The 26,372-nt window shown below is 53.0% G+C and overlaps 1 protein-coding gene across 7 annotated transcripts in view; it reads right to left on the reverse strand.

The window, feature by feature from the left end:
- Nucleotides 1–831: 831 nt before the first annotated feature.
- The window catches only part of SLC4A11 (solute carrier family 4 member 11), a 164,843-nt gene continuing 139,302 nt past the window's right edge, over nucleotides 832–26,372 (reverse strand). For all 7 annotated transcript variants that reach the window (XM_077301216.1, XM_077301215.1, XM_077301218.1 and 4 more), the window contains exons 10-20: nucleotides 24,446–24,571; nucleotides 22,376–22,489; nucleotides 20,818–20,950; nucleotides 19,166–19,239; nucleotides 15,278–15,461; nucleotides 13,823–13,929; nucleotides 11,295–11,463; nucleotides 8,804–8,977; nucleotides 6,830–7,025; nucleotides 2,784–2,953; nucleotides 832–2,252 (exon numbers count right to left, since the gene is read on the reverse strand). In XM_077301216.1, coding sequence (XP_077157331.1) covers nucleotides 2,189–2,252; nucleotides 2,784–2,953; nucleotides 6,830–7,025; nucleotides 8,804–8,977; nucleotides 11,295–11,463; nucleotides 13,823–13,929; nucleotides 15,278–15,461; nucleotides 19,166–19,239; nucleotides 20,818–20,950; nucleotides 22,376–22,489; nucleotides 24,446–24,571 — 1,511 coding nt within the window. In that variant the 3' untranslated portion in view covers nucleotides 832–2,188. The remainder of the gene's footprint in view (nucleotides 2,253–2,783; nucleotides 2,954–6,829; nucleotides 7,026–8,803; nucleotides 8,978–11,294; nucleotides 11,464–13,822; nucleotides 13,930–15,277; nucleotides 15,462–19,165; nucleotides 19,240–20,817; nucleotides 20,951–22,375; nucleotides 22,490–24,445; nucleotides 24,572–26,372) is intronic.

A 26,372-nucleotide genomic window follows, 5' to 3' on the forward strand; every position in this document is an offset into this window, starting at 1 on the left:
TCTGAATCTGCCAGCTGGGCCCCTCGTTCAAGGCAGGATGCCAGTCTGTGTTATCTCAGCCTGTTGCACCTGTCCCACGAATATGTGCTTTACTTAACGGCTGCCTGAATCATTCTGAAGACGGTGCTTCCTTTCCCCAGTGGGCGCTTTACCCCATCAGTAAACTGCACTACATCTGCCGTGTGACATGCTGATAATCACCCTGGCCATGCCCTGATTGTCAAGGTAGGGCTGGTTTAGAATAACACCAGGCAGGGCATTGCAGTTTTCCCTGAACGGTACCGGTTCAGCCTGCAGGGGGCAGTGTTGGCCATGTGGCACATTGGTGACTTCCTCCATGTCAGGCAGGGGGCTAAATGGGAATCTCTCTCGTTTTCTACATGCAGGAGGGCAGAGGGCATCCTTGCTCAAAAAAAAAGAGATCCGGCCACAAGCTCTCCCCACCTGCATCCTGTAACAGTCTAGTTGATGGGTAGATTTACTGTCTCACTCACATTCTTTTTTTCAAGCCCAGTACACTAGATCAGGGCATTCCCTTCTTCTACAGACGCATCTCCACGTCTGGAACAAGGATGTTGTCTTTTCATTCTCTGACGTTTTTGAAATCTCTCCTCCGAGCTTTGCTTCTCCCTCCCCGGCGAAAGCTTGCTTCCCCACGCCCCTGCAATACGGAGGAATTACGGGAAGGGGGAGGAAACCCCGCTGACAGACAGCTCAAAAAACAATATGGGCTTTTTCACAGCTCTTCAAAAGCTAGGAAAACAGGCCAGAATTACAAACCCGCGCGCATGCACAGATGGGTCATTAGGAACCACAATACACAAAAGCAGACATCGTGAGCGTGAGAATTATTCCAGAAATATAATGTCATGTTTTTTGTGAAAAGAACACAGGGAGGTTTAGCTACAAAAAAAAAATGAAACAGTGCACAGACGACTCCCCCCAAAAAACCCACCCAAAGGGCAGGGAGAGAAGCACCCTAGACCGAAAACCCGACCCGCAAACGCTCACTGTTTGCTGTGTGTTAAAACGAAAGGCTAATAGCAGTCAGGATGAGAAGCGATGAGTTAAAGGGCCAGAATTTAACTGGAGAATGATTCAGCCCAGCAGTAAGGAAGAAAGAAAAGTGGGCAGCAAGCGTGAAAGACAGTGCGGGGGGCAGGGCAAGGGGGAGACGGGAACAGAGAGAGGACAAAGTCCAGGGTAAGACACTTTACGAGGAACACATTGCACAAAGCCCCTCTCTCGGGATCACAAAAGACAAGGCATCGATATCCAGGATCTGACTATGCAAAATATATACACAAATTTAGAGAAGGTATGTATATATGTACACGTAGGTAGCACTGTACACATACGAGGAGGGAAGAATTCTGCCAGGGCTCAGCGCCCGGCCAGAGGGCTGCCACGTACAAACCGGCTCGTTCCAAATTGTGACCTCTTGCCAAAAAAAAAGAAAAGGAAAAAAATAACCGTGTTAAAAAAGATGGTCTGAATCATTCCCAGCAGTCTTTGGGTCTAGCTGGAAAAACAACAACAACAACAACGCAATTCTTGCCGCATCGCTGCACGCTTGAATCCACGCTGGAACATGTGTGTGTGTGTGTGTGTTTTTTTTTCCAGGGCGCGTCGGAGAGAACGCCGTGCAGAACTGACGGGCGAAAGCGGCACGCGGAAGGGATCGCGGCTGCCGATACCACCGGAGTCAGCGGATGAGTCTTCCTCCCGCTTCCCGGGCACCTGAGTCATGGCTTGAGGGGTCTGTCGAGCCAGGGGAACAGCGACGACGCGCCCAAATGGCCTGTAGGTCCTGCAGAAGGAAAGGCGGGATGGCGGGATCCCCCCTTACGGGTCCAGCACAGTCCGAGGGAAGAATTCAAAAATGTTTGTAAAATCGGGATTCCCCCCCTGTAAAACTAAGAAGCACGTGGCCATCCCCAAACGCTTGGACCTGGGGGGGGGGTTTCCGTAACGACGGTCTGAGCTCGGAACAGAACTGAATCAGGCCCCCCTTCCCAGTGCGCACGGTCTGTCTTTGGCCTTCAGCTAGCAGGGCGGCATCTCGGACAGCCACGGAGGTCCCCGTGCAAACCAGCTTCCAACGAGGGAGCCCAGCCTGGCGACCGCTTCCTTTCCGTCCCCCAAAAGAGAGCTGTGAACTGTTGCGAAGGGCACGGCCCGTTCGGCCCTAGTGTTCGGCGTCCATGGCGTCCAAATATTTCGATTCGATAATCCGGGGGAGAAGGTTATACCTGGGGCCAAGAAGGACAGTCGGAATCACACAGAGCTAGAAGGCCATCCAGCCCAGCCCCCCCCCCATTCCGGGGACTTAAAAACCAGACCTTTAGGACAGGTGCTCATCCGATCTCCTCCTAAAAACCTCTGATCAAGAAGACGCCACCAGCCTCCGAGGCAGCATCTACAAACAGCCCTCCACCCCCAGAAAATGCTTTCTAATATTTAAGCGGAGCCTCCTTTCCGTAATTTGAATTTACTGCTCCTAGTCGTTGTTTCTAAAGCTGCAGCGAGCACATTGGCCCCCACTTCTACATGTCTTCAACGCAGTTCATCCCAGCTCTCCTATCCCCCCTGGCCCTCCTCTTCCCCTAGCTACGCAGACCCAACCCTCTCAGCCTCTCCTCGTAAGGCCTGGATCCCAACCCCCCCAGCCCTCCTCCTTGGCTTTCCTCTGAACACGCTTCAGCTTGTCAATGTCCTTCTGGAACTGCAACACCCACGATTCCATTTTGGCATAGCCAACTGATGCTGCCGGAGGACCATACCTGATGGGGATCATTCCTATCATGATGAGCGGGAAGATCATCTTCATGTAAGGCAGAGGAGACATGCCGAAGCCGCACAGAATGATGAGCTGCAGAACCTGCAGGCCGGTGAAGTAGTGGATCTTCCTCTGAGGGACCCGGCGGATGTAGTGGGTGGGAGGGTAGGCCGTCTGGAAGACACAAAGCCCGTCAGCGGGGAGACGTAGGAGGAAAGGTTGGGGGACCCTGGTTTGTTTAGCCTGGAGAGGATCTGATCTTCAAGTATTTAAAAGTCTGCCATAAGGAGGATGGAGCAGAGTTGTTCTCTCTTGCTCCGGAGGGACGGACCAGAACCAATGGGATGAAACTAATTCAAAAGAAATTCCGTCTAAACCTCCGGAAGAAGTTCCTGACAGTCAGAGCGGTTCCTCAGTGGAACAGGCTTCCTCGGGAGGTGGTGAGTTCTCCATCTTTGGATGTTTTTAAACAGAGGCTGGAGAGCCATCTGACAGAGAGGCTGATTCTGTGAAGGCTCAAGGGGGTGGCAGGTGACAGTGGATGAACGAGAGGGTTGTGAGTGTCCTGCACAATGCAGGGTGTTGGACTAGATGACCCTGGAGGGCCCTTCCCACTCTATGATTCTATAATCCTAGTCACAACCCCCCTGCTGAGGAAACCTGCTTTAGAAAGCTCACGGACACATCTTTCTCCCGTGCTGAGCGGAACACCAGACTTCAAGAGCGAAACATTTAAATGTAATATCCCGGCCACCACCTCAAAAATCTCTGCGCATCACCATGTCACCAGGGTGGGGGGATAACACACAGCTACGATTGCCTGGAGGAATGCTTAGAATATGAGCGGAGACTCTGTGGGAACCCCTGGCAGCTCGCCTGTCCTCCTCTGGTGCTGGAGGAACAAGTGCATGGCTGAGCCAAAGGGCCTTTCCCGGAGACAAAGCTTCAATTTCCATATTTGACAACAACCCCAGTTATCCTGACCTCCACCGTGGTTCGCGAGATGCTGTTGTGCCAGGCTTATGCCTCCGTTCCGCCCTTCCCACTAACTGCGCCCATGGCTGACTATGAAACTGTTGGGCCGCTTCAGCCAAAATCAGACATCCGGGCTTCAACTAGGACACTTCTCAAGCCGGACGTGGCGCACAACAATCCTGCGCTACGGTCTCCCTGCTTCCCGCCCTGCGCCAAAGCTTCCCCCCCCCCCAGTGGGCACCGAAGGTGGGAAGAACCCTTGGCTGGTGCTGGGGGGGAGGGGGCCACATTGCGGCTTATGGGCAAAGGACCCCATTTTGTTTCGACTGAGTGCGAGTCTCTTGCCAGCGGCACCAGGAGACTCGGACTGTCAAGGGGAGGCCCACAAACAGGCTGTAGCTCTGCATTTGAGAGGGGGCCTCTGTAAGGCCAGGAAGCCTTATAGAGATATCCAGGGAGGGAAAGTCTATCAACGGCTACTAGTCAGGGGGGCTGAGGGAAGCCTCTGAAGCCCAGAGCCAGGAGGTGACATCGTGGGAAGGCCTCGGCCTCTCTGCCCTGTGGCTGGCCCTGCAGAGGAACTGGCTGGCCCCTGGGTGAGACGGGAGGCTGGACTGGAGGGACCCTCCCTGGCCTGACCCAGCAGGGCTCTTCTGAGGGTCTTCTCAGGGGAAGGCCTCGGCCTCTCTGCCCTGTGGCTGGCCCTGCAGAGGAACTGGCTGGCCCCTGGGTGAGATGGGAGGCTGGACTGGAGGGACCCTCCCTGGCCTGACCCAGCAGGGCTCTTCTGAGGGTCTTCTCAGGGGAAGGCCTCGGCCTCTCTGCCCTGTGGCTGGCCCTGCAGAGGAACTGGCTGGCCCCTGGGTGAGAGGGGAGACTGGACTGGAGGGACCCTCCCTGGCCTGACCCAGCAGGGCTCTTCTGAGGGTCTTCTCAGGGGAAGGCCTCGGCCTCTCTGCCCTGTGCCTGGCCCTGCAGAGGAACTGGCTGGCCCCTGGGTGAGACGGGAGGCTGGACTGGAGGGACCCTCCCTGGCCTGACCCAGCAGGGCTCTTCTGAGGGTCTTCTCAGGGGAAGGCCTCGGCCTCTCTGCCCTTTGGCTGGCCCTGCAGAGGAACTGGCTGGCCCCTGGGTGAGACGGGAGGCTGGACTGGAGGGACCCTCCCTGGCCTGACCCAGCAGGGCTCTTCTGAGGGTCTTCTCAGGGGAAGGCCTCGGCCTCTCTGCCCTGTGCCTGGCCCTGCAGAGGAACTGGCTGGCCCCTGGGTGAGACGGGAGGCTGGACTGGAGGGACCCTCCCTGGCCTGACCCAGCAGGGCTCTTCTGAGGGTCTTCTCAGGGGAAGGCCTCGGCCTCTCTGCCCTGTGGCTGGCCCTGCAGAGGAACTGGCTGGCCCCTGTGTGAGACGGGAGGCTGGACTGGAGGGACCCTCCCTGGCCTGACCCAGCAGGGCTCTTCTGAGGGTCTTCTCAGGGGAAGGCCTCGGCCTCTCTGCCCTGTGGCTGGCCCTGCAGAGGAACTGGCTGGCCCCTGGGTGAGACGGGAGGCTGGACTGGAGGGACCCTCCCTGGCCTGACCCAGCAGGGCTCTTCTGAGGGTCTTCTCAGGGGAAGGCCTCGGCCTCTCTGCCCTGTGGCTGGCCCTGCAGAGGAACTGGCTGGCCCCTGGGTGAGACGGGAGGCTGGACTGGAGGGACCCTCCCTGGCCTGACCCAGCAGGGCTCTTCTGAGGGTCTTCTCAGGGGAAGGCCTCACCCTCTGTGCCCTGTGGCTGGCCCTGCAGAGGAACTGGCTGGCCCCTGGGTGAGACGGGAGGCTGGACTGGAGGGACCCTCCCTGGCCTGACCCAGCAGGGCTCTCCTGAGGGTCTTCTCAGGGGAAGGCCTCGGCCTCTCTGCCCTGTGGCTGGCCCTGCAGAGGAACTGGCTGGCCCCTGGGTGAGACGGGAGGCTGGACTGGAGGGACCCTCCCTGGCCTGACCCAGCAGGGCTCTTCTGAGGGTCTTCTCAGGGGAAGGCCTCGGCCTCTCTGCCCTGTGGCTGGCCCTGCGGAGGAACTGGCTGGCCCCTGGGTGAGACGGGAGGCTGGACTGGAGGGACCCTCCCTGGCCTGACCCAGCAGGGCTCTTCTGAGGGTCTTATCAGGGGAAGGCCTCGGCCTCTCTGCCCTGTGGCTGGCCCTGCGGAGGAACTGGCTGGCCCCTGGGTGAGACGGGAGGCTGGACTGGAGGGACCCTCCCTGGCCTGACCCAGCAGGGCTCTTCTGAGAGTCTTCTCAGGGGAAGGCCTCGGCCTCTCTGCCCTGTGGCTGGCCCTGCAGAGGAACTGGCTGGCCCCTGGGTGAGACGGGAGGCTAGACTGGAGGGACCCTCCCTGGCCTGACCCAGCAGGGCTCTCCTGAGGGTCTTCTCAGGGGAAGGCCTCGGCCTCTCTGCCCTGTGGCTGGCCCTGCAGAGGAACTGGCTGGCCCCTGGGTGAGACGGGAGGCTGGACTGGAAGGACCCTCCCTGGCCTGACCCAGCAGGGCTCTTCTGAGGGTCTTATCAGGGGAAGGCCTCGGCCTCTCTGCCCTGTGGCTGGCCCTGCAGAGGAACTCCTTGGCCACTGTGTGGGACCGGAGGCTGGACTGGAGGGACCTTCCCTGGCCTGACCCAGCAGGGCTCTTCTGCTGTCCTCAAGTCCACAGTCAAGCCACCTAAACGCCCCACCCTCTGCCGCCCTCCGCCTCAGCTGTGGCTGTGTCACCGAACACTCAGCAGGAAGCCGGAGCCCCCTTCAACGGCCAGGAGGTGAAAGCTTTCTTTCCTGGAGCGGCCGGCTGGGATCCCTTTGCTGGCTGCCCTCGGGTGGCGGCCTGCCCGGCCAGCTTTGCTGCGTTCTGCACAAAGCTGTCAACAAACAGGCTCTGAGGAGGGGCAATCCGGATCATGAAAGCCACCTGAGGCCGCTCTAACGGCTGTGTTTTCTGGCTGTGGGCGATGAGCGCGGCGTTATGAGCTTCCTCAGGAAACAGAGGCTCTGAGCGGTGGGCGGCCCTCTCCCCCTGCCCGACTTCCGGGACTTCCTGCCGCGCTTACCTGCTCTTTCAGCAGGAGGGCCACCCTCTCGAAGAGCTGGTTCCCGTCGATGGAGGTGAAGGCGATGTAGAGGAAGAGGCCGTAGAGGACGGGTTTGGGGATCAGCTGCAGCGGGAACGGGAGGAGCAGGAGCGAGAGGCCCACCAAGGAGTTCGCCACCAGCGTGGTCAGCCGGGTCTCCTTCACGCTCACGATCCTGGAGGGGGGGAAGGAGGGAGAAGCAACGGTCCCACTTGGCTCTTCAGCAAACAGGCTGTCGAGGAGAAGACGGCGACGAGATGGGCTTTTATGCCCTGCTCCCCACCACCCAAAGGAGTCCCGAAGCAGCTTACAGACACCTTTGTCTTCCTCTTCTCCTGGCAAGACACCCTGGGTGGTAGGGCGGGGCTGAAAGAGCTCTGAGAGAACTGCTCTGTGAGAACAGCTCTGAGAGAACTGGGAGCGGGCCAAGGTCACCCAGCTGGCCGCACGTGGAGGAGCGGGGAATCGAACCCGGCTCGCCAGATTAGAAGCTGTGAATTAGCAGTGAATTCCCCCAGCTCTGGCCGCCCCCCCGCCTCTCTCGCTCCCTCCCTCTCTCGCTTAGTCCAAGCCACCGGTTAGCCTTCTGCGGCTGGCTAAACAAAACCTCTCTACGCAGCCCGAATCCTTCTTTTCGCCATTTAATCCTCTCCTGGAAAGAGCGACTTGAGTCTTAGCCAGGCTGGGGTTTCTCCTTGGCTTCTGTGCTCTCCGAGGCGGTGCCTAAGCGGAGCTCGGCAGAGAATGACCACCCGATTTGCCCCAAGGCTTGTCCCAAGGAGGCGGGCCATTTCAGAAATTTCTCCATCACCTTGTTTATGTCTCGAAGAGGAAGAAGAGCCAGCGTGGTGTCGTGGTTAAGAGCAGGGGACTCTAATCTGGAGAGCCGGGTTCGATTCCCCAGTCCTCCTCCACGTGCAGCCAGCTGGGTGAGATTGGGACAGTCCCAGTTCTCTTAGAGTTGTTCTTGCAGTTCTCTCAGAGCTCTCTCAGCCTCACCTATCTCACAGGTCGTCTGTTGCGGGGAGAGGAAGGGAAGCTATTTTTGGACTCCTTTGGATCCTGAAAAGTAGGGGAAACCTCTTCTACTACCCCCCCCAAAGGAGTCTTGAAGTGGCTTCCAATCGCCTTCCCTTCCTCTCCCCACAACAGACACCCTGTGAGGGAGGTGGGACTGTGAGAGCCCTGAGAGAACTGGGACTGGCCCAAGGTCACCCAGCTGGCTGCATATGGAGGCGCAGCGAATCAAACTCAGTTCTCCAGATTAGAGGCTGATTAACCATCACACCAAAATTGCCTTCCGTGGGTCCTTCTAGGTCAGGATTGTCTATTCAGAATTGGCAGAGGTTCTCCAGGTGTTCAGGCCAAGGTCTTTTGTATCATCAGTGTGTATCCAACCTTTGCTCACTGGCCGTCTTCAAGCCAAGGTTGGATACACACTTTTCTTGGATGCTTTAGGATGCTTAGGGCTGATCCTGCGTTGAGCAGGGGGTTGGACTAGATGGCCTGTATGGCCCCTTCCAACTCTATGATTCTATGATTCTGTCTACCACCTGGTCCTCTCAACTAGAGATACCGGGGATTGAACCAGGGACCTTCTGCATGCCAAGCAGATGCTCTTCCACTGAGTCTCAGCCCTTCCCCATGGCTCCCCAGGTAGTGGTCTTTTCTCATCACCTATTACCCAGTCCTCTTAACTGGAGCTGCAGGGGATTGAACCGGGGACCTTCTGTGTTCCAAGTGGATGCTCCACCACCCAGCCATTGTTCCCTCCCTTGTAAGATGCAAAGCTATGTCCAAACCCACTCTGCTGGATGCACCTCCCGGGCTCCTTTCCGTTCCAAAGCAGCATGACTCTCAGCGTTATTTATTTATTAACTATATATTTATACACCACCCTCCCCTGAGGCTCAGGGGCCTGCCCCGGACGACTCCCTGCGGGTTATGACTCACGTCTCGTAGATGTGCCCGTTCTCCACCCTCTCCTCCACGTAGGCCAGAGCGCGGACGTGCATCGGCGAGTGCGGGAACGCGGCGTGGATCCACGGGAGCCCGAAGAGCGAGAGGCCGGTGTTGATCAGAGCCACGAGGAGCAGGTCCCAGTGATAGGCGGTGCCCTTCACTAACCTGAAACAAATTCTTGTTAATGAGGTTTCAACACACATCGCACAAAAAGCAGCTGGGCACGGAATGCAGTCAAGTGGCAGACAACTTCCAGGGACTCTGTAGGGCAGGGGTAGTCAAGCTGTGGTCCTCCAGATGTCCATGGACTACAATTCCCATGAGCCCCTGCCAGCAGGCAGGGGCTCATGGGAATTGTAGTCCATGGACATCTGGAGGACCACTGCTTGACTACCCCTGCTGTAGGGTCTCCAAGCCAAGAGGTTGTTCTGAAGTCCCTTGCCCTTTCCTGCCTCTGTGTAGCGACTCTGGACTTCCTTGGTCGTCTCCCATCCAATTCCTAACCAGGGTTGACCCTGCTTAGCTTCTGAGTGCGACGAGACAGGGCCAACCTGGACCATCCAGAACAGGATGTGACAGTTGTGTGGTGTCAAGTCACAGATAACCTATGGTGACCTTGTAGGGGCAGGGTTGGCCAAACGGTGCTCTCTCCAGATGTCCATGGACTACAATTCCCATGAGCCCCTGCAGGGCATGGAGCGCCACTGTTTGGCCACCCCTGCTGCAGGGTATTCTGGGCAAGAAAGGTCCAGAGCTGGTTCACCATTGCCTGCCTCTGACGCTGAATTTTGCTGGCGGTCCCCCCTCCAAGTACTAAGCAGGACTGATCCTACTTAGACCTCTGAGATTGGGCTGGTCTGAGCTACCCAGGTTGGGGCGGGTGCTGTGGGTCAGCCCTTGGCACGATGGCTCCTCGGGGGACGTGGAGTCACTATTGCAGGGAACTGGAAGAAGAAGGGAGATCTTTGCGGGATGAGGGCTGAATGCAGGGACCCAGCTGCTGGACGTAATTCCAGGATCAGGATTTGGGGATTGCCATGCCCTGTGTGAATAGTTTGCAAGGGCTGGTCAGTGTGGGTGCAGTGGGGCTGAATGGTGGCACAGTGCCCACCTGGCTTGCTCTGAAACCTGGACCTTTGGACTGCTTATCTATCTATCTATCTATCTATCTATCTATCTATCTATCTATCTATCTATCTATCTATCTATCTATCTATCTATCTATCTATCTATCTATCTATCTATCTATCTATCTATCTATCTATCTATCTACCTACCTACCTACCTACCTACCTACCTACCTACCTACCTACCTACCTACCTACCTACCTACCTACCTACCTACCTACCTACCTACGTACCACATTTATATATCGTCCTCCCCGAAGGCTCAGGACGGTTTACATAGAACTTTGAACTATATAAGAAACATTCCATATATATATAACTATAACAATTAATATTACTAACTGATATCAACAGTGGTAACAGGACAACATCATACCCCTCCGGCCCATTCTGCTCCAAAGCAACTTCCGGAATTTGGAGGAAGGGGCATGGCGGTGAAACTTCCGGTGCTCTGGAGCAGAATGGGTGGGGGCAACACCGATTCTCTGCCTAACGTCGTGAAAGGGAAAAGCCATTCCCTTTGGCAGAGCTTTAAAAGGGGATTATGGCATTATGTAAAGCTTTAAACTGTGGGTGGGGTCCCAGCTGCCCCTGAGAGAAGGGGCTTCAGTACCACGATTCACGGGCATCTCTTGACCGAGGAAACACAGTACGGCCCTGAAAGCCGCTTTTTGCTGACGTCTATTTCCCTGGAGCCCAAAATATGTTTGTACGGGGATCCTAGCTGTATCTGAAGAAGTGAGCACGGAATCATGGAAGCTCCTCCCCTCCCCAGATGTTGTTAGCTTTTAAGGTGCTGCTGTACTCTGGGTCTTTTCTCCTGCTAAAGGTAAAGGTATCCTCTGTGCAAGCACCGGGTCATGTCTGACCTTTGGGGTGACGCCCTCCAGCGTTTTCATGGCAGACTCAATACGGGGTGGTTTGCCAGTGCCTTCCCCAGTCATTACCGTTTACCCCCCAGCAAGCTGGGTACTCATTTTATCGACCTCGGAAGGATGGAAGGCTGAGTCAACCTTGAGCCGGCTGCTGGGATCGAACTCCCAGCCTCATGGGCAGAGCTTCAGACAGCATGTCGGCTGCCTTACCACCCTGTGCCACAAGAAGCTCCATTTCTCCTGCTACAGACAGACAAACGCAGCCACCATCTGGCTGTATCTCCACGGGAGGCACCACAAGGATGCCCAAATGTCCAGTTTAGCCCTCAGTGTCTATTCCTGATGACGGAACGAAGCTCAGTGAGATGTGTCCCAGCATGCCTCTGTTGTCCGCAGCCTACGGGGGGGAAGGGCCTGGCTTTTCAGGAGCAGGCAAATCACAAGCGAGATGGGACGAGAAGGCGGCCAATGAAACGTACCTGTTCTCTGGGGCGTTTGTGAGCGATGCCACGATGTTCTGCTCGATGAAGAAGAGCATGGAGAGGAGGAAGCCCAGGCCCATGGCGCTCATGACGGAGCCAATGGAGAGGGACTGGATCGGTGCCAACGCGAACATGGTCTCCGATGGGTTGTAGTTGAACTTGGACACTGGAAGACAGACCCGCAAGAGGGCCCTGTGTCAGACACATGTCCGAGGAGGCTCTCTGTGGACTGGGCAGGAGCTGAGCACAAACCGTCTGCCCAACCAGCCCCCTTAGCGTGGAGGCCCTTATTTATTTTATTTATTTTTGCATGTATATACCGCCCTCCCCGAAAGCGCTGAGGCCGCTAAGTGAGAACTGCAGTTGTTAGAAAGAAGACAGAGTTGTGCAAATCCATTCTTAGCCTCTTTCTCTGACATTAGAAAGGGCTGTCCACAAAGTTCTTCGTTTGTAGCTGCTAATCCCAAGGGTGCAAGAATCGCACGTCAACAGGACCTTCTTAGGGGAGGAGCTGTGGTTCAGTGGGAGAGTGTCTGCTTGAACGCATAAGGTCCCAGGTTCAATCCCTGCCATCTCCACTTACAGGCAGTAGGTGATGGGAAAGACCTTGGCTTGAGACCCTGGAGAGCCATGGAGAGGGGCTGTGGCTCAGGGGGAAAGCCTTCTACATGCCAAGCAAATGCTAATATGGATGTACTGATTTAGCCCCCTAGTGTGTCACTTAGGGTGTGTCTGTAGGAGCTCCCCACCTCCACAGGCAGCCCATTCCCCTGCTGAACTAGACTCCTAGAATCCTAGAGTGGGAAGGGGCCATGCAGGCCATCTAGTCCCACCCCCTGCTCAGTGCAGGATCAGCCTCCAGCATCCAGGAGAAGGATCTGTCCAGCCGCTGCTCGAAGACCGCCAGGGAGGGGGAGCTCCCCACCTCCTTAGACAGCCCCTTCCTCTGCTGAACTAGACTCCTAGAATCCTAGAGTGGGAAGGGGCCATGCAGGCCATCTAGTCCCACCCCCTGCTCAGTGCAGGATCAGCCTCCAGCATCCAGGAGAAGGATCTGTCCAGCCGCTGCTCGAAGACCGCCAGGGAGGGGGAGCTCCCCACCTCCTTAGACAGCCCCTTCCTCTGCTGAACTAGACTCCTAGAATCCTAGAGTGGGAAGGGGCCATGCAGGCCATCTAGTCCCACCCCCTGCTCAGTGCAGGATCAGCCTCCAGCATCCAGGAGAAGGATCTGTCCAGCCGCTGCTTGAAGACGGCCAGTGAGGGGGAGCTCCCCACCTCCCTAGGCAGTCAATTCAGTCGATTAAACGTGACCACTTAAGGATCAAAACGCATCTGGGTTTTCCCCCCCATGTATTTCATGTGTTATCATTGATTCTGCATTTGCTGTTTTGCACAATATATATATATGAGAGTTTATCAGTGTTCACAACTTTTAATATGTAATCATGCAATTAAATATTATGTATTTAATTATAATAAATATTGGTATTTTAAACAAAAATATATATATTTTGCAGCTCAGCTCTTAGGCCCCTAACGAGCCCTTCTGAGGAACACCCCAGCCCCCTTCTGTGGGCGTCAGGAAGGCCACCTGGCTTGTTTGTGCGTGTTGGAAGAACCGTCCGTGCCAGGACGTCCCACAGCCCGGCTGGCGGCTTCAGCACAAACACCGAGAGGTAAATCTTTCAACCCTCTGAGGCTCCAATCTTAGCAGCTGAAGCATTTCTGAAACGGCCCCCTTGCAGGGCTCACAATGGGATATTTCAGCACGGCACGTAGCCACAGGTGGCAAGGGAGCATTTGTCAGTAAGGGAAGCATCTCCCATCCCATTTGCCATTTCCCAGCCCTGAATGGATGGAACGGTGGCCTGGCTGGGGGGCAGGGGGGGGAGGCATTCCTTAATTTATTTCCATTCATTTCCTCCCAATTCCACAAACACATCATCACAAACGCAATGGGGTTCCTGTCCTTTCTCCTTTCCTGATGTGGAAAAGGTGACCGGCTTGGCCAACGGGGACCTTGTGCGTTTGTTAGATTTCCTTGCGGCCTCCGATAAATTCCTCCCCGACGCTCTGGACCGTTCGCAGGTTTTAATTAGGGAAAATATAAAGAGGCAGGGAGAGGCAGGGGTCAAAGCCATCTCCGCCACACCTGCCTGCTTGGTGACAACCCTTCCTGCCCCTGCGTGGCCCTTTTTGGTTCCCCGCCAGAAGGACGGAGGCGATCGAATCCTCTTGCAAAACAGGAGAGACATTTTAATTACGTGAAAATCAAATTTATGGACTGGGGTAACCCATGGGGATAACACAAATCCTGTTGATTCCATCTCAGTTGACTAGGGTTTTTCTTTTTGGCGTGTTTGTGTGCAAGCATGAATTAACCCTGATTGTGAGCACAGGAGAGGCTTGGTTTTGGAAAGACCCCCGGAACAACGATCTGGAGTTGGCTCCTTTTGAGATCTCTGCAGCCTCAGCAACTTTTCCCAGCCTAATGAACAAAGAAGAGCAAAGCAGCTGACTTACTTTCAATCTCCTTGAAGAAATAGGATCCCACGACGGAAAAGATGAGGACCGAAATGGGCAAGGCACAGTCTGACAGGATCTCGCGGACTCTGGAGTGCAGGTAGGGGCTGTAACGATTTCAGACACACTCTGTCAGGGCAAACATGTCGAGCCACACCATTCTGGACTCTTCAGTTTCAAGAGCCGGGTACTTTAATGACTCTTGCACATGCGGCACAATGCACATACAACCAGCCTTTAATGCACTTTGCAACTGGAATTTACCACATGAAATGGCAAAACCTACTTGCAAACGCTTGCTAAGGTACATTGAAAGTGGAATGAAAGTGCATTCATCAACATGCTGACATGACAAATAATGCACTTTAAATCCAATGCACTTTAGTGGGTCAGCATGCTGAATAATGCACTTTAGCACATTAAACATACTGAGTAATGCACTCTCAATGCACTGGCCCTGCTGCTGGGCCTCCTGATGGCTCTCAGGTTTTGGCCACTGTGTGCGACAGAGCATTGGAATGGGTGGGCCACTGATCTGATTCAACATGGCTCCTATAATGGTCTTATGTTCACTCAGCAACTGGAGTTTACTTCATGAACCACCAAAAAATGATTGCTAAAGTGCACTGAAAGTGGATTGAAAGTGCATTGCATTATTCAGCATGTTGACATGACGAACAATGCATTTTTAATCCAATGCACTTTAGCGGGTAAACAGGCTCAATAATGCACTTCAATTCAATGCACTTGCAATACAATGCACTTTTTCTATTTCACACAGTAAAACTGAGCTGAAAGTGCACTGAGAGAACATTATTCAGTGTATGTGTAAGTGCACTAAAAACAAGGCCTATGTTTGCAGTATTCCAGCTGAAGGAGACAAAACGAGCAAAGTATAATTGTCAACCGCAGCAATCTAGCCCGATGGCCCTGATGATCCCCAAGTATATTGAGAATGATACTGTGGGAAACAGCCATACAGGCCATCTAGTCCCACCCCCTGCTCAGTGCAGGATCAGCCTCAAGCATCCAGGAGAAGGATCTGTCCAACTACTGCTTGAAGACGGCCAGTGAGGGGGAGCTCCCCACCTCCTTAAGCAGCCCATTCCACTGCTGAAATTGGGGTCACCATGGGTGGGTAGGTAGTTGTGAGTTCCCGCATTGTGCAGGGGGTTGGACTAGATGACCCTGGAGGTCCCTTCCAACTCTATGATTCTATGATTCTCTGGCTGGGAATTTTTTTTCCTGATATCTAGCTTAAAACCATTCCTGCAGGTCCTGTCCTCTGCTGCCAACAGAAACCACTCCCTGCCCCCCTCTAAGTGACAACTTTTCAAAAACTTAAAGACAGCTAACCTCTCCCCTTTTATGCTGGCAGGGGCTCATGGGAATTGTAGTCCATGGACACCTGGAGGGCCACAGGTTGCCTACCCATGACCTGAGTGACCCACCCACCTTTTCTTGAACTGATAGAGCGTGTGGCCGAGCCACAGAGTGCCCAGCGTCAGCATGAGGCTGAGGACGGCCGTCTCGCGCCCGGGGTGGACGTCCGTCTGGTTCCCTCGTGCTGAATGGTCCAGCGACGAATTCCACAAGGCCGTGGCGTTGGCACCGGCATCCGAATAATACTTATCAAAAACTGGAAGATAAAGGGGGAGGGGGAAACCGTCAATAACGTCACAGCCGCCTCTCGGCTGCTTCACGCTGGGCTTTGGGACAGACAGATTACTCCTACGAAACTGGAGTGGTTGTCAGAAAGAAAAGAGGTTTATATTCTAGTGAGATCAATTGCTTACCAAAATAATATATTCATAGAAGAAGGAGAGTTAGGTTTTTATACCCCGCTTTTCTCTACCCGAAGGAGGCTCAAAGCGGCTTATAATCGCCTTCCCATTCCTCTCCCCACAACAGACACCCTGTGAGGGGAGGGGGAGGCTGAGAGAGCTCTGAGTGAACTGCTCTGTGAGAACAGCTCGGACAGTGACAAGCCCAAGGTCACCCAGCTGGCTGCCTGTGGAGGAGGAACAGGGAATCCAACCGGGCCGGCCAGATTCGAAGCTGCCGCTCTTAACTGCTACAACTAAGCTGGCTCTTCTGGGGTTGACTGAGATGCAAAGATTGTGTTCAAGTAACTGAAGAGTTCTTGGCAATGAGTTCGCCTTGTAAATGAGAGATGATGGAGGGGTGGATCAAATTTGCAGTGCATAGAAAGGAAAATCAACTCCGTTGGAACTTCCTTAGATGCGTTAGATCTCCTTTCAGAAAAAATCTGCGTTTGGCGTAATCAAGCGCAGAATTTTAGACTTGGAGTGGCAGAAAATCAGGAGCCAGACAAGGAATAGGACGCCCCCCAGGAGTATGGGAACTGAATTAAAAGGACGTTGTACAGTGCAGCCTCTCTTAACTTTCTGGGAAACCCCTGAAACATTCTTCAGGTTTTGAGAAACCCAAGAGTAGCCCCTTCCTTTCCCACCTCCCCATCCCCCACTGGCCATTTTGGGAGGGAGGACAGTTGAACATGACCATCTATGATCATATCATTACCCAATGGTTTTTTTTTTAAATCTTTCAAAATATATATTTAAAATGAATTAACGCCCACCCCTTTTGGGAAGCCCGCCCACCCCACTGGGGGACCCCAGGCCCAAAGCAACACAGTCATTTTGGGCCGTATCAAAATGACCGACTGCTAGCGATCCAAGGTCGTGTCCTACAGCCCGGATTTCGTGTTGACCATTCAGCTGTCGTTGATTTAGCGGTTTCGGTGGGCGCGGACCAGAAGATCAGCTGCCCAAATCCCTTTGCTGGAACGTGATGGGAAGAGAGCCCTGTAAATCCAGCAGGCCGCAGCATCCTGACCAAGGCAGGCCCACATTTGGGGGTAGGGGGAACGCTAGTTGAGTCCCCGTTTGATCCCAGGCACCTTTCTTGTTTGTTCCCGCGGCTGTTTCCGCTAAAGTGCAGAAGCCAAGATCAAACGGGAGTGCAGCTTAGGTGGCTTGGACGGCAGCTTCGGAAAACAAAGCGTCGCTCATCTGCCGAAAAGAACGTGTGGCTTGAACTCCCCCCCCCCCATACTCCCCGGGAGCTCATACGCCTCCCTCCCTCCCTCCCTCCCTCCCTCCCTCCCTCCCTCCCTCTTTTCCTGCAGAGCTGGCCAGAGCTACCCGGCTTTCGAAAATTCAGAGACACAGTTCAGCTGATCTTCCCTTTGGAAGGAAACGGGACCATCTGCAGGGGCGGAAAGGACCAGCCCCCCCCCCCCCCCGGCCGTCACAGTTCGAGCTACTGAGCTGCAAAAATAAATCTGGCAGGGATTTGTTGAGCCAAGCGATTTGATTGTGCTTCTGTGGACACGGCGGGCAGGAAAGAGGAGAGCAAAGCACACGAGAGTTGTTTATTATGATTATTATTTTTATAAGAAGGTAAATTAGGAATGCTTAGCCTTTGCTGCCGTTTAAGCAACCTGTTCTGTTGCAGACACAGAATCCCAGCTTTCCAGCTGGAGGGCCAAACAATCCACATCACCTATTGATAAAGAGATTGCTGTGCTTGTACACCGAGGAGAGGAGAGGGAAGAGGGAGAGGGGAGGAGAAAGGAGGAGAGCCGAGAGGAGAGGGGAGAAGGGAAGAGGAGAGGAGCAGGGAGAGGGGAGGTGAGGTGAGGGGAGAAGAGAGGAGAGGGAAGAGGGAGAGGGGAGGAGAAAGGAGGAGAGCCGAGAGGAGAGGGGAGAAGGGAAGAGGAGAGGAGCAGGGAGAGGGGAGGGGAGGGCAGGAGGGGAGAAGAGAGGGAAGAGGGAGAGGGGAGGAGAAAGGAGGAGAGCCGAGAGGAGAGGGGAGAAGGGAAGAGGAGAGGAGCAGGGAGAGGGGAGGTGAGGTGAGGGGAGAAGAGAGGAGAGGGAAGAGGGAGAGGGGAGGAGAAAGGAGGAGAGCCGAGAGGAGAGGGGAGAAGGGAAGAGGAGAGGAGCAGGGAGAGGGGAGGGGAGGGGAGGGCAGGAGGGGAGAAGAGAGGAGAGGGAAGATGAGACGGGATGGGGAGAAGACAGGAGGGGAAGAGAGGGAGGAGGAGAGCAGAGGGGAAGGTAGGGGATGGGAGGGAAGGGTAGGACAGGAGGGGAGAAGAGAGGAGAGGGAAGATGAGACGGGATGGGGAGACGACAGGAGGGGAAGAGAGGGAGGAGGAGAGCAGAGGGGAAGGTAGGGGATGGGAGGGAAGGGGAGGGAAGTAGAGAGAAGGGGAAGGAGGGGAGAGGATAGGAGAGGAGAAAGGTGATACATTTGGGAAAGGGCTGTGTCAGAGCATCTGCTTGGCACGTAGAAGGTCAGAGGTTCAATCCCTGGCACCTCTCATTAAAAGAGCCAGTCAATGGGTGATGTGAAAAACCTGAGAGTCAGGAGAGCCGTTGTGAGTCTAAGCAGTCTAAACAGTCAACGGGTCTCGTGCGGCTTCACATGGCCAGCCACGCTGGGCGGCAGCCGATCCCCAGCGGTGGTACCAGATGGCAAGCCTTCTGGTGCGCCGTTGGCTGGCACGCAGCTGGGGTTTACATACCAATACTGACACTTTGTGCAACCTTTCTTGGAAAATGTGCAAAGTACAGCGTCCTTTGGATACAGGCCTCAGCTGCATGGAAACTGCTTCGGCACAATGTACTTGCGCCCAGGTAGAGCCTTATGCGCGCATTATGCAGTCATGCATGTAGGGCTGACCGCGGAGGCGTTTCTGCTGAACTGTCCCAGGGGAATGGAAGGATTCATGCAAATGGCTCAGCTGGTATGATTATGTCATTCACGTCCCTTCGATTGGAACATGCTCGATCTGCAGTGTGCATAATGGAGCAGAATACAAAGGGTGTCCTCCAGGGGGCACTGGAGGAGGTGTATAATTAGCATAGGTAGGACAGAAACTTCTTGATGATTTTCAAATTATCTCCTCCAGTGTCCTGATTGGCTCAATAGGAGGCGTTCTGCTTTTTGAGTGCATTTCCTCTCTGCTTGCCTCTAGTTGAACAACAGAAGAATGACTAAACACAACAGCTAGTTAGTTAGGTCTCTCTCTCTCCATATAAAACTGATTTTGTTTATCAGCCTGGTGCTTCACCCCGTCTGCATAGTCAACTTTGCCAACAATCCCTGCTCTAAGATTGGGAAGAAGGGAGAAGAGCAATGATGTCTAATCTGTGTAACCCCACAACTCAGTCTTTGACAGCCGGTCCCTCTGCCCTTTGCATGCCACCTTCTACAGGCACGGCCTTTGCACGGAAGCGGAATCAAATTCCGTAACTGGTTTTTGATTTGTGGAAGGTAGGTAAAGAGGCATTTCGGCTTTGCCTGGAGACTTACTTTTAAAGATGCCTTTCACTGCGTCGAGCACAAATGTGACAGATATAAAAAGCGCAATTATTTCTTCTGTGGACCTGCAAAGAAATCAGTTTTCGTTAAATCTGTCAGCTCCAAGCTCTGAGTTGCCTCCACGTTCTGCATATATAAATGCACAGAAACAACGGAAGAGCCCAGAAGGCCTCTTAGGGCAGACCCATGAATGCGCAAACCGTAATAGAGGATTCCCACCCAGCACCAAAAGACAAGTCTGCGGGATAAATTATACGGCCAGTCAAGGGATAACACACAGCAATTACTTCCCTCTGGAGAGGCATCTTTGCATTTATTTATTTATATCCTGGTTTTGCTCCTCGGCGTGATCATGCAGAATACAATTCAGAAGCATCATTGTGGACACGCCCACCCAGGACCCCTCCCCCTCCCCCCCAGGCCCATCATTGGCCATTTGGGGAGGGAGGGGAGCAGGTCAACATGACCATACATGGGCAGATCACCTGATGTTTAACCTATTTGTCTGTTTGTTTATTTAATTTTTTATTTATATACCGTCCTTGCTGAAGGCTCACGGCGGTTTACATGAAATGGTAACAATACAATTAACTCAGTTTATAGTGATGCGGTGACAACAGTCACAATGACAACAAGATAGTGATAGTAATAAACATTGTAGAACGGTAGAATACGAGGAACATTGATTAATTTGTACTGAGTCCCAGTGGTTTGGGTGGATTGTTGGAGGGAGGCTTGGGGGGCTGGCGGGAAGCGGTGGTTCTGGTCGACCTCAACCAAATGCCTGGTGGAGAAGCTCCCTTTTGCAGGCCCTGCGGAACTGTTTGGGTTCCGTCAGGGCCCTGATCTCCTCTGGGAGCTCCTTCCACCAGGTGGGGGCCAGGATGGAGAAAGCTCAGGCCCTGGTGGAGGTCAAGTGGGCTTAATTCCCACCCATTTGAGAAACCCTTTCAGGGCCATCAAGGAACCCCAGGCTTTCACAAAACCCTGGTTGAGAAAGCCCATCGTAGAACTAAAGGTAAAGGTATCCCCTGTGCAAGCACCGGGTCATGTCTGACCCTTGGGGTGACGCCCTCCAGCGTTTTCATGGCAGACTCAATACGGGGTGGTTTGCCAGTGCCTTCCCAAGTCATTACCGTTTACCCCCCAGCACGCTGAGTACTCATTTTACCGACCTCGGAAGGATGGAAGGCTGAGTTAACCTTGAGCCAGCTGCTGGGATTGAACACCCAGCCTCATGGGCAGAGCTTTCAGACTGCGTGTCTGCTGCCTTACCACTTTGCTCCACAAGATGCTCATATTGTAAAACTATGCGCCAGTTAATACACAGCTGCATGAGCTGGTAAAAATGGACCCTGCCTTATGGAAAGTCCTGTCACCCCAAGCTTGTTAAGCTGCCAACGGACACCGTGTCGTTCTGCCTGAAATTAAAGAACAGGGGAGGCCCTTCAGGATCCACAGATCATGGCCTAGATCGGACCAGCTCTCCGCCCCAAAGAACACGGCGCCAAACCTACCTTGCCCAGGCTGTGATGCACTGAGAGGCCTACAAGTTTCCACACCTCTGTAACACCCTTTTATAGCTGCTCAAACAGCTCTAAACCCGAAGGGGGGTGGGAAACGACAGAAACAGGTAACCTTACCTTTTAAAGAGCTTCATGAGAAGGCTGAAGTTGAAGAGGGCGTAGAGGAAAAGGAAGAAACTGTTCCAGAGGCCGATGCAGGCGTAGAACGCACCAAAATCTAGTTGGTAGTCGTCACAGATTCCTTGGATCACTGAAAGAAGGAGAGGAGCTGGTAGGTGAGGTCAAGAGAGCTCTGAGAGAACTGTGACTGGCCCAAGGTCACCCTGCTAGCTGCATGTGGAGGAATCGGACCCAGTTCTCCAGATCAGAGGCCACCGTTTTTAATCACAACATCAAACTGGTTCTTAAGCAATGCAACGACCAGGTTTTATTCTGTTCATCGACTTAAAGCTGTTACCGGCTGCTTTTCTTTCTTATGGTACCAGTGAAATACGTAAGACAGCGTATATTAAAAATGTAATCACAATTTAGGATCGCTTTCATCAAGCGCCGTCCTAAATAAAATTGTCTTCTGCTATCTCCTGAAGAAAGACAGTGAGGGGGTCAAGCATACCTCATGGGTGGGGGGCTGGCACCAAAAAGATCCTGCCTCATGTACCTATCAAACAATCTTCAGGGTCACAAATTCCCTGTAGCTGGCCCCAAATCTGGCTACACGTCTGCAATATCCTTCATGTCAAACGTTTTGTTAGAATCTGTCAACATTCTACTGGTGCTCAACAAAGTGTGAGTCCAGAGGATCCCTGAAGACGAAGGACGTTTTATTCAAGGTATACGGTTTTGCATGCACGCACACTTCCGCTGCTTCAGAGCAACGCGGCCGCACACCTCAGTCTATTGGTTCTTAAAATAGCCATTCTGGCCTAAACCAAAGAGGAGAAGTTTTAGCTCTCTGCTCTGTATGGTCTGAAGCAGCACAACAAAACAAAATCAGAGTCCAGGGGCACCTTTAAGACCAACAAAGATTTATTCAAGGAGGGAGCTTTGGAGTGCAGAATGCTTGTTTTGTTGTGCTACTTAGAATCAAGTCTCAGTGAGTTCCACAGGTCTTCCCCCCCAAACGCACAAGTACAGGACTAGTGACTGAGTCGACTTTAATCATAGAATCATAGAGCTGGAAGGACCCTCCTGGGTCATCTAGTCCAACCCCCTGCACTATGCAGGACACTCCCAACCCTCTCGCTCATCCACTGTCACCTGCCACCCCCTTGAACCTTCACAGAATCAGCCTCTCCGTCAGACGGCTCTCCAGTCTCTGTTTAAAAATCTCCAAAGATGGAGAGCCCACTTGAAACTAATTTTAAGAGTTTTGCAAATAACCCGCCTAAACGTAGACTTGTTCTCTTGTGAAATGTGAATCTGCTTCAGCCGTGCGGAGCAGAAACAAATCAGAATAATTTCAGTGATAAAAAGACGCACCACCGACATAAGCAGGCACACTAATGGGCAAAATGGGGGTGGGTAAGAGAAGATCATGCTCAAGGAGCATAGAGGCATGCAAGGGAGCATGAACACAAGGCTGAGTTTCTTGGGAGGTTTTTTTTTGCAGCCTCTGCGAAAACACTGACCCACCCACCTACCCAAGCGTGCACCCACCTACCCATGCTCCACTCACCATTGATGTACAGCGCTAAAGGGGCTGTGGTGAGGAGCACCACCAGCGGCTGGCCTGAGAAGAGCGCATAGATGAGCCCCCCGATGCACTGGCCAATGATGGTCTTCTGGACGTCTGAAAAGCAAATTGCAGGAGAAGAGGCGGCCTTTAAACAAAAAAGCAGACGGATTGCCCAGGGGGACGGAGCGGTGCTTAAGGCAATGATTACAACCTTCTGATCAATCGTGCAGTTCCTTGAAATCGGCTTTGGTCTGATCTGTCTTTCCCTGCTAAGAAATGCTGTTTGTTATATATAACAAATATATAACAAACCTTTCACCTACAATGAAGCAGTTTATAGCGTGCCTTGCAGAGAGGCGAAGAAGCTATGTTCTGACTCAAATTCTAGGTCTCTATCACACCCTTTATGGAACAAGGACTGTTGCAGCGGCCTTCCTCAGCTTTTTTACTATTGAGAAGCCCCTGGAATGGTCTTCAGACTTTGAGAAAACCCAGAAGTGGCGCAATTGTGCAGAATGTGGTTGGGAGGTAGAGCTGTGGACATGCCCACACGGGGTCCCTCCCCTTCCCTTTCCTTCAGGCCCATCATTGGCCATTTTGGGAGGAGGGGAGCAGGTCAACATGACCATCTATGGTCAATATCAACCCCACAAATGTTTTTAAAAATATATACAACAACAACAACCTTTAATAGCATATAAAAGTACAATATAAGAAGGGAAGGTGCAAAAGGATCCACTGCTAGTGAGAACAAAGGCAAAGATCATGCTTTAGACATAATACATTCACGATTTCACATGGCAAGATACAAAAACTTTGCTACTGGTTCAATTATGTCAGGGTTCTGGGATGTCAAAAGAAACTGAGTCTTTCCGAATGCAGTTCTCTTTTACACAGCAGTGAGTTAAAAAATATATAAGAAATTAACTCTCACCCATTTGGGAAAGACTTCCAGGGCCGTCAAGAAACGCTGGTTGAGCATAGAGAATATGCTCTGTTTAGTATGATCTTGAAGTGATACATGTTGGCCATGTCAGGTTCTCCAGGGCTGGCCTGGAGGCTCGGGGGGGGGGTTCTGGAGATGACACTAAAGGAGGGGCATTATTGCATTGGTCCAGGCCGCTGAGCCTGGAGGTAGATGTGAGGTAGACGTATTAAGCCCTCTGTAACCCTCTCTTCTTTGCACAGGTTCTTGATGAACAAGAAAACCCTGTGACTTTTGCTTCTCACAGCAGCTGAAATAAAAACTCATAAACAGGTTTTCCAGCCTGGGGTGTTTTTGGATAACTCCAGCCAGGCAAGGTCAGGCCCGGCTAGCGCTTGGAAGGGCAACCTCTGAGGACCGCCAGGGTGGTGGCACAGGGGGCGGGCAGTGGCACAGGGGGAAGGCAATGGCAAGCCACCTCCGAACACCTCTTGCCCAGCAGCCGCTCAATCTTAGGATTTCCTGGCTACATTGCGCATGTAAAAGAAGAAAAACGGCGCATCAAGTCCAACCAAGGAAATGGGTGGAGGGGGAATGGTGCTTGTAGGGGAATAACCTTTAATAGTTGTGAAACTCCAATGTGTTCTGCATCATACTTCTCCGGTTTAAACTTCAGCTTAATACTTAACAGAAGGGAAAGAAGAAGAAGAAGAGTTGGTTCTTATATGCCGCTTTTCCCTACCCGAAGGAGGCTCAAAGCGGCTTACAGTCGCCTTCCCATTCCTCTCCCCACAACAGACACCCTGTGGGGTGGGTGAGGCTGAGAGAGCCCTGATATCACTGCCTGGTCAGAACAGTTTTATCAGTGCCATGTTGAGCCCAAGGTCACCCAGCTGGCTGCATGTGGGGGAGCGCAGAATCGAACCTGGCATGCCAGATTAGAAGTCCACACTCCTAACCACTACACCAAGCTGCCTCTCTGGCATTCTGCTAGGAGCTCCACGTGAAACTTGTCGGGGTTTTCCGAATATTCTTTCCCTGCAAGCCCCAATTCGTTCCCTTCCACCATATTCCCCACCAATGCAAATGCCGCATGATAAATAATAAAGAAACGAATCCACGAGCAAAAGGCAAGGGGGGCTTACCGATGGCCCCGCGCGTGTTTTCGTCGTTCAGGGAGCCGAATGCGATGGAAGGCAGCAGGCAGGCAAAGTAGAGGAAGATCATGGTGGTGATGTATTTGCCGATGGCTTTGTTGGTGCCGATGATGCCTGGAAGAAAAACCGGGAAAGAGAGGAAGGGTGAAAACCTTTCGGACGGAGACCGGGCTTTGAAACAGAGGAGGGACATGAGAGCCCTCTTTAAGTATCTGAAAGGTGGTCACTTGGAGGAGGGCAGGATGCTGTTTCTGTTGGCTGCAGAGGAGAGGACACGCAGTAATGGGTTTAAACTACAAGCACAACGATATAGGCTAGATATCAGGAAAAAGTTTTTCACAGTCAGAGTAGTTCAGCAGTGGAATAGGCTGCCTAAGGAGGTGGTGAGCTCCCCCTCACTGGCAGTCTTCAAGCAAAGGTTGGATACACACTTTTCTTGGATGCTTTAGGATGGTTAGGGCTGATCCTGCGTTGAGCAGGGGGTTGGACTAGATGGCCTCTGTGGCCCCTTCCAACTCTATGATTCTATGATTCTATGAATAGGCTGCCTAAGGAGGTGGTGAGCTCCCCCTCACTGGCAGTCTTCAAGCAAAGGTTGGATACACACTTTTCTTGGATGCTTTAGGATGCTCTGGGCTGATCCTGCATTGAGCAGGGGGTTGGACTAGATGGCCTGTATGGCCCCTTCCAACTCTATCATTCTCTGATTCTATGATTCTAGGGCCTGCAAAGTGCTCCTAACTCCCCGGAAGAGCGAGGTCGTTCAATGCACGGAAGCTACTTCCTGTCCAAACATGAGCATCACCAAGAAAATCACTTCAGAGGGCAGCCATGTTTCCAGGAGTGGTGGTCTAAAAATTTGATGAATGAATGAATGAATGAATGAATGAATGAATGAATGAATGAATGAATGAATGAATGAATGAATGAATGAATGATCTGGTAGCACCTTAGAGACCAGCAGAATTTGGGAATGGGGGTAGTTATGGACCTTTGAGAGTCAAAGCTCTGACTCATTTCCCCTTCCCCAAATCTAGTGCAACCAAGAGTTTCTGTCCGTGAGGACTAGCAACATCCACCTCTAGTGGACAGCTACCCAGGAAGAAGAATTCTCCCGGGCTCTCAAAAAAGAAAAAAGCCTGAACGATCCCGTTTAATCAAAACACACCACCCTTCTGGCATTCCCGTTGTGTCCCCCTCTATCCAAAAAGCGTGGGGAGGATCTCCAGATGTGCTGGGGACAGAGCGGAAAAACATCACGTCTTTGGGGAGAGTGTTCCGCAGTGAGCCCATGCACAGCCGTCGCTCTGGCAGTGAGCCATGCGGGTGAAGAAACTTCACAACAGCCAGCACAGGCAGTCCGACGGAAGAGACCTGCCCGGCTCACTTTGAGAGCTGCTGGAGATTTCCCAGGACACAACCCCCTGTTTCTGTTTTTGTTTTTAATTCCCTGAGCAGGAGGAGGAATTCAAGGCGCACAGGAGGGCAGCGAGCGCAACGAGGATTTCTCCCTGGAGCAGGACTCAAAGCCGGCTGCTGACAACAACAAAATCATCGGCCTTGCGTGTCCCGGAGCGCCTCGAGAACTCGGCATTCTCGCCTACAAGCTCACGGGAGAAAGAAGAAGGAGTCGCCCGAGCCAGAAAACTCAGCCTGCGTTTCCTGAACGTGACAAGAGGGTCAGCGGGAAGGATTTCCTTCAACTTGGCCAGGGGCGGCTCACAGAAACGCTGAATAAGGCTCTCCCGCAGCCCCCTCCCCTCTGCCTCGCTCTGCTGACAGCATCTTGGGTTGTTTTTTTTTTTTTTAAAGCCAAGGGAAATATTCCCAGCCAAGGAAGCTAAATTTGAGAAAACAAACAGAGAGCTCAGGGGATTCTGCCAACTCTGTCAGCAGCCATTCCTCCTGTGTGTGT

The sequence above is a fragment of the Paroedura picta genome, chromosome 10, assembly GCF_049243985.1.
Source record: "Paroedura picta isolate Pp20150507F chromosome 10, Ppicta_v3.0, whole genome shotgun sequence".
Classification (NCBI taxonomy): Eukaryota; Metazoa; Chordata; class Lepidosauria; order Squamata; family Gekkonidae; genus Paroedura; species Paroedura picta.